At 46.1% G+C, this 12500-nt stretch overlaps 1 protein-coding gene across 5 annotated transcripts in view; it reads right to left on the bottom strand.

The window, feature by feature from the left end:
* Positions 1–7436: 7436 nt before the first annotated feature.
* Positions 7437–12500, bottom strand: part of EXOC3L4 (exocyst complex component 3 like 4) — a 63797-nt gene continuing 58733 nt past the window's right edge. For 4 of the 5 annotated variants that reach the window (XM_077323753.1, XM_077323751.1, XM_077323755.1 and 1 more), the window contains one exon: positions 7437–10693. In XM_077323753.1, the coding sequence (XP_077179868.1) occupies positions 10531–10693 (163 nt within the window). In that variant the 3' untranslated portion in view covers positions 7437–10530. The remainder of the gene's footprint in view (positions 10694–12500) is intronic. The other variant, XR_013228594.1, reaches the window with a different exon arrangement.

The raw sequence follows: 12500 nt of genomic DNA, 5'->3' as shown, positions 1-12500 counted from the left end.
GACCTCAGTTGAGTACAATGCTATGGAGTCCACCCACCCTCCAAAGCAGCCATTTTCGACAGGGGAACCGATCTCATTAGTCCGGAGATAATCTGTAATTTCAGGAGATCTCTAGGTCCCACTTGGAGGCTGGCCTCCCTACCAATGAGCCACTGGTGGTTCTCCATGCTCTTTCTGCTTATTTCTATGGTATGCACTGTCTTGGATGGCCCAGGCTAGTCCCATATTGTCAGATCTCGGAAGTTAAGCAGACCTGAGTAGTATTGGGATGGGCAGCCACCAGGAGTCACTATGTAGAGGCAGGCAATGGCAAACCACTGCTGTTTCTGTCTTGCCTTGAAAACTCTCATGGAAGTTGCCATGACCTGAAGATGAAGAAGACTTGGGTTTTATGCCCCCTCCTTCCCTTCCTCTCCCCACAACAGTCACCCTGTGAGGTCGGTGAAGCTGAGAGAGCTCTAAAAGATCTGCTCTGCAAGAACAGCTTTATCAGCGCTGCGATGAGCCCAAGGTCACCCATCCGGCTGCATGTGGAGGAGGAGGAGTGAGGAATCAAACCCAGCTCACCAGGTTAAAAGCCGCTGCTGATAATCACCAAACCGCACTGGTAGCTGTTCTAGAAGTTTACGGCACCTTGTGATGGCCGTGATTTTGAAGTTGCAGAACCAAAACAGAAATAGATAAATAAAATTAATAAATCAACACAAACAAGGGATCCTCCTGTAAAGATCTGCTCTGTGACACAGCGATCCAGCAGGACCCCTGCGAGATTTCCATTGTGCTTAGCTCACAACTACATTGTAAAAGAAGTTCCAACAAGAGGACTCCTACGATCTTTAGCAGTTCCTTAAGAGATGAATGTTGGGCTTTTCCCCCATGCTTCTCATGCTGAAGTTTTCCTCCTGAAACTCTGGAAAACCCTTCCCTGTTAATAAGTGTCTTTCTCCATGGAAGCTCTCTTTCTTTGTGTTATGCCTCTGCAGAGAAAGCCGGTTCTATTTGTTATGACAGGCGGGAGGAAATTCCCTGGGGCGTGAGTCTGCAAAGCCATTGAACACGGATTTGGCAATCGCCATGAGGACATAAAAAAAAAAGGGAAAAAAGAAAAAAAAGAGAAGCTTTTCTCTCTCCTCCCCAAGCAAAATTACAAACTGCAGGGAAAGCAGTTTAAGATTAACCACTGCAAGGGGAGGATTGTGAGTCAGGAATTTTCCGGATTGCCTGAATGTTTCGTTTTCATTCCCCAGTTTTCCCTTTTGTTTCCTTGTATCCAGACTAGGAACATCTTGTTGGTCTCTGTTCTTTCTTAGACTTCCTTGTGTTCCCCACCACCAGCACCACCAGCACCATTGCAGAATGAATTCACAAGAGAGCCTCTTGCCCATAAAGGGTGAACTTGGGTGGCAAACTTAAAAAAAAAAAAATTGTGTGCCAGCACTGAAACCTGTGCTGAAACGAACAGCCAGTCCCTTTGGGAGGCCCGACTCCTGCAGCTGATCCTTGTCTCTTTATTCTCTCTGCAGCCTGATCTAATTGATGCATTCCTGAGTGCAGGCTCTCTCAACCAGGGTTTCGGGGAAGCCTGGGATTTCTTGACAGCCCTGGAAAGCTTTCCTGGATGAGTGGGCATATATAGAATCATAGAATCATAGAGTTGGAAGGGGCCATACAGGCCATCTAGTCCAACCCCCTGCTCAACGCAGGATCAGCCCTAAGCATCCTGAAGCATCCAAGAAAAGTGTGTATCCAACTTTTGCTTGAAGACTGCCAGTGAGGGGGAGCTCACCACCTCCTTAGGCAGCCTATTCCACTGCTGAACTACTCTGACTGTGAAAAATTATATATAGAGATAGATATGTTTCAAGGGTTTATCAATAAAAGTTGAGAAAGGCTGCAATAATGGCAGCAGATTTCAAGGAGCTCGGTGGGGCTGTCCCTTGTCAAAAGCCAAGAGCTCTTGGCCATCATTGAAGCATGAAAGAGTATCGTTGGGCTGAAGACCTGAGCTGGGCTTTGGTGTGGATGAATGAAGAGATTCTCCTGGGAGAGTTGTTACCCTAGAGGTAGCCCATAATGGAAGGGTGCCTCACATAGAGACACCTTCATGTACAGACTATGGAGTCAGTAGGGCCTCTCAACCAACCTAGGAAGCCAGGCCAGCTCTCCATCTTGTTTGGGCTTCACTGGATTTCTTACATTTCCTCCTTGCCCAACTGACTGAGCTAAATGTGCACGTTATCTAAATCACCCCCCACAGCCAAAGACCATTAGACTATCTACAGGAAAGGAATATCCCTTCCAGGTACTAACTGCAACTTCTTTTGTCTCTCTTGCCCAGTGTAACTTCTGCCTAGCAGCACCTCTTATCCCCAAATGTCTTCCCCCAGTCCTTCCTGATAAAACAAAGACAGGGCCATTAGCAACACATTACGCCTAGCCAAGGCATTGTTCTACTTGATGAGATTACTCCACACCTCCCACTCTAGTGGCCTCACAGTTCAAACCCACCTATCAGGTACTCATAATATCAGAGACCAATCAACAATCACGGACCTCGCAGTGGGCAGTCTCTGGGGCTGGCCCGGGAATTTCAAACATTATATCAAGCCTTGCGCACAACTTGTGCGTGTGCGTGTGCGTGTGAGTGTGCTGTTCCCTCCACACCCGGCATCCTGTCCACCCCTGATGTCGTGAACCCTGTGTTTTGGCTGCTTGGATCCAAGAAAGGTGCAGCATCTTGAACTTGTCCCCCTGTAGAACTTTGTGTATGTATGTTTTTGCTTCTGTGTGTGTTTTGAATGTAACCCTGATATTTTCCCCAAATAAATCCCCTGAGTGTAAGCTTAATTGTCTTCTTCATTTAAGAAGGGTTTCTTCCAGGGAAAGGACCCCGTAAAAATTGGTAGTAAAGATCCTGCGTTACCCTGCCTCTTCCTATATTCATGATTCCCCAGCAATTTGGGTAACAGAGCTGCCCCTGCTCTGCCCCAAGTTGGCCGCTTGGCAGAACAAAGTGAGGAAGGGGCTTTCATGGAGCAAGAAAGCAGTGTTGTGAACACCAACTGTTCTTATTTTGTATACATCTGTGCAGAATTTTTTTACTTCCTCTCCTTGTATGTCAGGACTGAACAGACTTTGGGAACTGCTTACGCAAACGTGCCTGCCCAGTAATTAAAATCAGATTGGGTACATTTTAGCAGAGGAACAGAAGGATTGTGTTTCATCCATTTTCTTTGGCCTCTTTTGCTTAACTTTGCGCTGTGCTGATGATCTGCTTTTTGAACCCTGTCCTTTTAATAAATCTTTCATAAATTTGAAGTGGGCCGTGGTTCTCTGATCTGCGAAATGCTCACCCGTCTTGGAAACGCTAGCCCAGTGCAAAGGGAAGCCCCCAGGGCCAGGGGAGTCAGCTTGGCAAGCAGCTTCTCCTCTAGAGGGGTGGTCCTTTACAGTAACTTGTCTCCACAGAGCTCACAGGCTGGGCCTGTGAGAGACCACAGAGGCCAGGCCTCAGTTGTGAAAGAGGCAGCTGGGAATCCTGGTTTCCCCAGCTGCGAGCCTGTATTTTAACCATGTGGCGGCAGTGAGTGTTACTCAGAGAGCCCCTTGTGCCACCTGGCTGGAGTTGGCAGCCAACTATAACAGGGGTTGGTCAAGGCGGAACTGGGCCTGCAAAGCAGAAGCAGGCTGGTTCTGTCACACTCCCTCTAGTGGTCACTTCAATCTCCTTTTTCATCTTAAAGGTGCTCGTAAGAAATAGAGAAAAACTACGAAAAAATCAAAGCGAACGCTCAAGGGAGTAAAACACACACATGGAAAGAAAGACCAACATCACAGTCCTGGCATGCAACCGATGGAAATACATGCATAGGGAAAAGCCCATTGTCAGTCCTTTAATGTCTTAATAAATCTATCAGTCTTGAAGGTGGGACAAGATTCTATTTTGTATTACTGGAACGGAATTAAAAACACAACTAACCCTCTGGAGTATTGCTCTCACAAAGCTGAAATGTCTCCTTGTGCAAATGAGTCCCTGCTTCTGTTTCTCGGTAAAAACAGAAGAGTTAATCAGGGAAGTTGCCTGTCTTTGACAGGCTGTACTCTTGAACTTTTAAGAGCAACATGGCAACAGAGCCAGTGTGATTAAGAGCAGCGGCTTCTAATCTGGTGAGCTGGGCTTGATTCCCCCGTTCTCCACATGTAGCCAGCTAGGTGAACTTGGGCTAGTCACAGCCCTGATAGTACTGTCCTGACATAGCAGTTCTGTCAGCGCTCTCTCAGCTCCTACCAACACCTACCTCACATTGTGTTTGTTGTGGGGAGAGGAAAGGGAAGGCGATTGTAAGCCACTTTGAGACTCCTTCGGGCAGTGAAAAGCCAGGCATACAAACCGATTCTTCTTCTTCTTCTTCTTCTTCTTCTTCTTCTTCTTCTTCTTCTTCTTCTTCTTCTGCTTCTGCTTCTGCTTCTGCTTCTGCTTCTGCTTCTGCTTCTGCTTCTTCTGCTTCTGCTTCTGCTTCTGCTTCTGCTTCTGCTTCTCTCTCTCTATCTCCCTTCCTCTCCCCTCTCTCCCCCTCCCTCCCTCTCCCCCTCCCTCTGGAAGCCCAAAAGCTGTACCTTTTACTATTACAGGAACAGGCTAACTTTTCTTTTTTAAAAAGATCGCTGCCCTCTGTTAGCATTCATACAGGATAGAAGATTAGTTGTTTGCCTACCTCTCAGAAGAATATGACTGTGACATGTAATTAAGGGGAGGGATTTGGGGAATCAAGGGGCCTGACAGGTGAGTTCTCAGTTGATCACTTGAATTTCCCTAAGGGATGACATGGATGCTCAAAATGTTCTCCATAGGCAGAGACAACAGAGGACAGCGTTCTCGTCCTTGAAACTTTGCACATTACCTGTGCCAGGTGTCCCATTAGGACAGGAGAATTTCTTCTCCACTGTTGCTGGGCACAGCAACGAGAGCAAAATATTAATGCAAAGTTGTGTTGCGGAATGTGTCATTCATAACTGGAAGGGACATCCTGGTGCTGCTTCTTTTATCATCCTGCCCACCCACCAAAGCTTCTAGGTGCTACTAACCGATAGCTGATGACCCTAACGTTAGCCCTTTTCAGACATTCCATGCACACCTACTGGGACCCTCCCAACCATGCACAGAATCTCTTCCTATGTGCTGTTCCTCTGTGTCTGAACAAAGGCAATGGACCTGTTTTGCATGTGCACAGAGATGTGGGACAGGTGAACTCTAGCCACAGTATATTGAAGGGTCCTGGCTCACGTGTACCAAGGCTTGCCCAATATGTGTATTCCCATTGTTCGGACAACTTGTTGATGATGCTTGTCAGCCTATCCTGTTGTGGGGACAGTGTGCTGTCTACCATCTACACAAGCACTTCAGGGGTCATGGGAAGATGGCAACCCCTGGCTATATACCTTTAAAGATCCTGCCTAGTGACAACCAGCCCACCGGAATTGTCTTAAGTCTCTGCACCTGAGTAATTGCGGGCATCTGGCCCTTGTTAGATCATTAGAAGGTAAAGGTATCCCCTGTGCAAGCACGGAGTCATGCCTGACCCTTTGGGTGACGCCCTCTAGAGTTTTCTTAGCAGACTCAATACAGGGTGGTTTGCCAGTGCCTTCCCCAGTCATTACCGTTTACCCCCCAGCAAGCTGGGTACTCATTTTACTGACCTCGGAAGGATGGAAGGCTGAGTCAACCTTGAGCCAGCTGCTGGGATCGAACTCCCAGCCTCATGGTCCGAGCTTCAGACAGCATGTCTGCTGTTTTACCACTCTGCGCCACAAGAGGCTCTGTTAGCTCATTAGGTCATCTTAATTGCCTGTGGTTCTCTACACCAAAGAGCCTTGTGGGTATATCTACCTGGCTATTCCTTGGGATAGATTCAAGTGGGTAGCCGTGTTAGTCTGAAGTAGCACAACAAAATAAGAGTCCAGTACCACCTTTAAGATTGCTTGCCTGCTGATTATCAGGGAAAGAGCCTGCACTTGGAAGAAGAGGTGAGCATCCATCTTGGACATGGAGTTCTTAGTCTGAGGAAGAGTCCTTGCACTTGAAAGCTCACGCCTTGAGTAAATCTTTATTGGTCTTAAAGGTGCCACTGGACTCTGATTTTGTTGGCTATTCCTTGGTTTGGGAACATCATTTTGAGCCAGCCATGAGGACTCTGCTGCAATGGACCCTGACTTTGTGCACAAGGGGTAAAGTATTTCTAGAGAGATTAGGAATTTAGGGGAAGGTTGGAAACAGATTGGTTGTGTTTTCCTTTTAATCCCGACGCACTGTTTTAATTGGTCTATGCTGTTTGTGTCTGATGTAGCTGTAAAAGATCTTTGATAACCCTTTTCTATAAATGCTTGGCTCATGTGTGACTACTGACAACTCTCAGTATCATGTGGAACTCATGGAAGGGGCAAAAGAGGTTACTCCGAAACCTCAGACATGGGTAGAGAACATGTTCCTAATACACACATTTGCTGGGCTCCTTTGACCATTGGAAAAGGGCTTTAAGACATCTATTTCTTTCTTTCTTTCTTTATAAATCTGTATCCCGCCTCTCCTGGCAAATGTCGCCTCGAGGCAGCTTACAGAATAAAAGCCATAAAACAGAATAACCAATAAAATCCCCTTAAAACATTAAGAGAGCATTATCCCCAATTTCAACAATTATATCAACAATCTAATACTTTCCAGACATTGATGTAGACCAGGAGTCTCTGACCTTTTTGAGCCTGTGGGCACCTTGGGAATTCTGATACAGGGTTTTGGGAGCAACCACAAAATGGCAGCTGTAGGAGGTGGAGCCAATCAAAATGGCTGCCCCAGGAGGCAAAGACAATCCAGAATGTTAGGGCATGAGTTTACGCATCATTATCCCTCATTTCAGGCAGAAGCTCTGCTTAACAGGATGCTTTTAAAAAAGAGCACAGGGTTTTAAAAAACAATTTCCTTGCCAACCAACAGCTGACCTTCAGCCATGTACTGCTATGTACAATGTTGTTGAATCTACAAAACCAATGTGATCTTCAACAGCCAATCAGAAGCCCTACTGAGCAAAAGCCCTACCTTATCCCACCCACTTTCTGAAAACACCTCTGTTGGTGGTTTTCTTAGTGCAAACGGATGCCATATTTGGGATTTCTGAAGTAGGCTATCTAAATGGATTTTGGGAATTTTAATGGGTTGTTCCCCCCCTCACTATTTTGTGTTGTTTTCCCCCCTCAGCTTCCCCCTCACTCCTGCAGAGCACATAGCACAGATCAGGGCTAGTCATACTGCGGCCCTCCAGATGTCCATGGACTACAATTCCCATGAGCCCCTGCCAGCATTCGCTGGCAGGGGCTCATGGGAAATGTAGTCCATGGACATCTGGAGGGCCGCAGTTTGACTAGCCCTGGTAAAGATCTTCCTGAACTGGAGCACTTCGGGATACAGAGGGGAGATTACGACCAAGAATCCCTGAAAATACCAATCCAGCATCAATTCTGGGTTTTATTTCTCTCAGCTGTATTCCTTTGCTGCATGCAAATTTGGGGGTTTTCTGTGGGGGGAAATTGCATCACATGACGGACCCACCTGTAAGGTGAAATGTGGCAGAACAGGAATCGTATTGTCTGCTGCTGTGTGAATCATGTGCTTTCCTGAGATCTCTAAAGGGATAGAGGTTCCTCTCTTTTAAAAAGTATGCAAAACTAAAGGTCACATAATATCTTTTAGTGAGTGTGTGTGTGTGTGTGTGTGAAGTTGTTGCTGACTTACTGAGACCCCAGCCAGAAAAAATGAGAACGTGTTACGTAGGTGGAAAATTAAACTTCTAGGCAGCCAAAACGTTGTCCGTATTAAGGTTACCCGTTTTCAAGGCCAGTCCCTTGTCTTCAGTGACTATTCCTTCTGTTCTTATCTATCCATAGTAATTTTTCTTTGGGTGGGCAATCACCTCTGAATATACATTGGCCCAATGGCTCATACGTCTTTTGGGGGATCTATGTGTTGCTAAATTTAATTTTACAAACACAGCACCTTGTACATATAAGAAGTGTGGGAAAAGGTTTTTTTTTTTTTTTGCTTTTTTTGTAAACAGGCTTATTGAATGACACAGTAAATTACATTGAAAATCATAAGAAAATGCATTCCTTTTTTCGCCTACACACAACTTTCTCATTTTTTTCTGGTTGGTTTCCATGGAAAGTGGTTTGCCCTTTTGCTTGGATTTACTGAGATCCCCTTCAAGAGAGCCAGTTTGGTGTAGTGGTTAGGAGTGCGGACTTCTAATCTGGCATGCTGGGTTCAATTCTGCGCTCCCCCACATGCAGCCAGCTGGGTGACCTTGGACTCACCACAGCACTGATAAAACTGTTCTGACCGAGCAGTAATATCAGGGCTCTCTCAGCCTCACCCCCCTCACAGGGTGTCTGTTATGGGGAGAGGAATGGGAAGGCAACTGTAAGCCGCTTTGAGCCTCCTTCAGGTAGGGAAAAGCGGCATATAAGAACCAACTCTTCTTCTTCTTCTTCTTCTTCAAGACACATGAGAAGCAGCAGTGGTTGCCATGGCCTTCCTCAGCAGACTCTTCCTTGAAGTTCTGCCCCCCAAGTACCAACCCAGCTTAGCTTCCGAAATTTGACAAAATCAGGCTACACCCTGCTGGCTTCTCTCCCAAACCAAAACATCAAAAAAACAGTGTGTAGACTTTCTAGTTCTATGTAACATTCAAAAGAATGGTGGGAAGAAAAATAGATTTTGGATCCCCGTGGTCTTTTCTTCATTGGTGCCTTCCAGTCTGATTATTCTTCCCTTCTGCATTCTGCGTTCCCCTCCTCCCCAGTTTTCAAGCAATTGTTTGTCAGGCTGATTCTGAATCAGCAACACGGGGCACTGCCGATGCATTGCTGTGGAGCTGCAATCTCTACAGGTTTTTCTGTCCCCACAGGGGACACATTTCAGCACTGGATCTGCTCCAGCACTGAAATGTCTCTGTGGTGGACACATTTCAGCGGGACACCCAGTCCACCACTGAAATGTGTCCCCCTGGGGGATGCAGCTGCAGCAGACAGGTTCCACTGCACGTGGGGCAGTGAAGGGGTTATTTTGCAGGAAGGTCGGATTGCACGAGAATGCAAACCCGCCTTCCTGCAAAATTTTAAAAAGCCTTGGTTCTCCCCGTGGTGCTGCAAAGTGCTGTGAAATTGACTGGGGCATTTTCTGCCCCCTCCTGGCCCCCATAGGCCCCTGTCTACATGGACCTGTTGTGGAATGGGTCCTCAGTAGCCTTGTGATGAAAAAGGGAATACAGACTCAGCACAGGTATACTGAGGGCCTGATCCACTGTTGGCCTGGGAGGACTCCGGCCCAGTGGCAACATTGTCATGTGGATTTGATAATTAGTCCATATGAGCACCCTTCCGGCTTTTTCTGCCCATGTGGAATCAGCCTCAGAGGGTTTTTTCCCCTCCATTCTGCATTTTTTTTCCTGTGCTTCAGGGTTTAGCACACATTCCATTAGCTGTTTTCCTGGTGTTTTAAAAAGAGCTGTTGTCCTGATTTTGTCCAACATTTTCACCCTAAAGCCAAAGTAATTTAAAAAAATGGCTGGTGTGTAGGATTCCCAACATCCATCCAGTGACTGGAGATCACCTGGAATAACAACTGATCTTCAAGCAATAGATATCGGTTCACCTGGGAAGGTGGACATTCTGGTATTATGCCACACTTCCCCAAATGTCCAGGTATTTTGCAACCTGAATATGGCAACCCTGTTGTGGAGTCTGGACTCTATGGCATTGTATCCTGCTGAGGACCCTCCCTAAATCCTGCCCTCTCCAGGCTCCACCCCTGAAATCTCCAAGTATTTCTCAGATAGGTAATAGGTAGCTAGAGAGAGAATAGAGATTTGGAGTTAGTAAGTACTAGAATAACTTCTAGAAGAAGCTTCTGGAGACTTCAGGAAAAGTTTCTTTGACCAAGCCTGACCTGGGCAGTATGTAGAGAAAAGATAGAAGACAAAACTCCTGGGTGCAAAGAGGAGTGCTGAGTTCATCTGAGCAGACAGAACTCTTAAGCCACATCTGGAGGAGTTGGCCATTGCCCCGTGATGGCCTGTACAGCTGAAGGAAGCTGCAAAGTCGTGGAAACATTGTAGAGAGCTTGTCCTATATTTAACATCTGATAGGGCATATATAGAGAGAAGGACAGAGGAACTGCATTTTACCCATTTCTATTGAATCCCTTGCTCAATCTGGTGCTGTGCTAAAATTGTGCTTGTTAACATTTTCTTTTTATTAAATACTGTATAAGTTTTGATGCAAGTGGTTGTTCTCTGTACCACATAGACCTCCTCCATCTTGGACATGCTATTTTAAATAGACTATCAGGGGGAAGGCAGTCAGTTGGCAAGCTGGTACTTTGCTAGATGATAAATAGCCTGCTAAAGGAAGCTTCTTATAATATTCATAAACCCATGGAAACATTAAACATCCAAGCACTACATTTCCTCTCTTGCTGGTTTTTCAAAAGCATTGGATGGTGTTTGGAAGTTCAATTTCAGCAAACAGTGTCCGGTTGGATTCAGTTTCTAACCCTTCTGATAGTCCATCGATCTGGTCGGCCATCGATTGTTTCGTGTTTCGCCACCATCCTCGGAGGCTAAGAAGAGCCAGAATGTGCTCTCTTCTGTAAAATGAAAGGAAAATGAATTCTTCATGAACATACTCTTTAAGTATTTGAAAGGTTGTCACTTGGAGGAGGGCAGGATGCTGTTTCTGCTGGCTGCAGAGGAGAGGACACGCAGTAATGGGTTTAAACTTCAAGTACAACGATATAGGCCAGATATCAGGAAAAAAAATTCACAGTCAGAGTAGTTCAGCAGTGGAATAGGCTGCCTAAGGAGGTGGTGAGCTCCCCCTCACTGGCAGTCTTCAAGCAAAGGTTGGATGCACACTTTTCTTGGATGCTTTAGGATGCTTAGGGCTGATCCTGCGTTGAGCAGGGGGTTGGACTAGATGGCCTGTATGGCCCCTTCCAACTCTATGATTCTATGATTCTATGAAGAAAAAATACATATGTCAAATGGACTGGAAACAACTCATCCTCTGCAAGGATAACAGCAAACCTACTGCCAACATGCCTTGGCAAACATCCCTCCCCAGATGAGCCAAAAATAAGCAAGACTGGAAACTCCCAGTGTGAGAGAGACTATAGGCCAAGAGCTTGTAATGTGGGCAGATGTATATAAACAACAATGTTGAAGTGACAGCTGTAATTTTCTTGTCCTGTCTAGGCAAAATCCAGCCAACTCTGCCTGTCTCCCGTGCATCTTAAGCCCTTCTTAGATTACAGGGATTTAGCAAGTGTAATCACCCATACTTCTTGAATCTTATATATTATTTATATATTTCATTTGATTGATTTTTATCCTGCCACTTCCCCAGCAGGCGGGGCTTGGGGCAGTTAACAACATAGATATATAAAACATAAATAAAACACAAATATTTTATCAAACCATCTAATACACTGGCATGACGCTCGCAGAAGCTGATCGTAGACCTGCTAATACTGCCTCAGTGGAACGCCTGGAGGAATAACTCCATCTTCCGGGACCTAGACAGGTCCTGCAGGGCACAGGTCTCTTCGGATGGAGCATTCCTCCAGGTTGGGGCCACTATCAAAAGCCCTGGTTCTGGTTTATTTATTTATATTTATTTTTTTTCATCTTTATACTGCCGCTCTTCCAGTGTTCTCACAGCGGTTCACACAATTTAAAACAGTAAAATACAATAAAACCCCATAAAAACATCCCTTACAATAGTAAAGGAAGATGGATAGATAGATGGCATTGGCAACCTCTTACTCAGCATTTCCAATCCTCTCCCTCCCTCCCTCGCTCCTCCTCCTTCCCCCATTCAACCGGAAGGTCAAGTTTTCTTCTGCTGGGAGCAAGGAGCCACATCTAACAGGCATCAAAAGAGGGGGCGGGGTCCTCTGACTCCGCCCTGGCCTCAACCATATGCCTGGCGGAAGAGCTCCATCTTGCAGGCCCTGTGGAAAGTTGATAGCTCCAGCAGGGCCCACAGCTTACTTTGGCCGCTCTGGTTGAAGTTAAACAAGATACCCCAAGCATTGCAGCAGGTCATAATGGGATAGGAGGTTCTTAAGGTATGACCTTGAAGGACGTGAGAAGTGTTGGGAAGCTGCTACTGATGCGGAATGCAGCACTCAGCCTCTTGGAGGAGGTGGGAATCATAGAGTTGGAAGGGGCCATACAGGCAATCTAGTCCAACCCCCTGCTCAACGCAGGATCAGCCCAGAGCATCCAAGCCCTAAGCATCCTAAAGACATCTGTCTAGTGACAGTATCTTTACTGGAACACTTAGTTAGTACTGTTCTGCCATGCCTTGACTTATCAATGGCAAACCCTTCTGTTCAAGGTCATCTGTAGTCTTCAGGTAATCTTCAGGGGGCTACATTTCATGGGCAAGGA

The sequence above is a fragment of the Paroedura picta genome, chromosome 2 (genome assembly GCF_049243985.1).
Source record: "Paroedura picta isolate Pp20150507F chromosome 2, Ppicta_v3.0, whole genome shotgun sequence".
Taxonomy (NCBI): Eukaryota; Metazoa; Chordata; class Lepidosauria; order Squamata; family Gekkonidae; genus Paroedura; species Paroedura picta.
The sequence above is the reverse complement of the archived record's forward strand: the minus strand, read 5'-3'. Positions and strand labels throughout refer to the sequence as shown.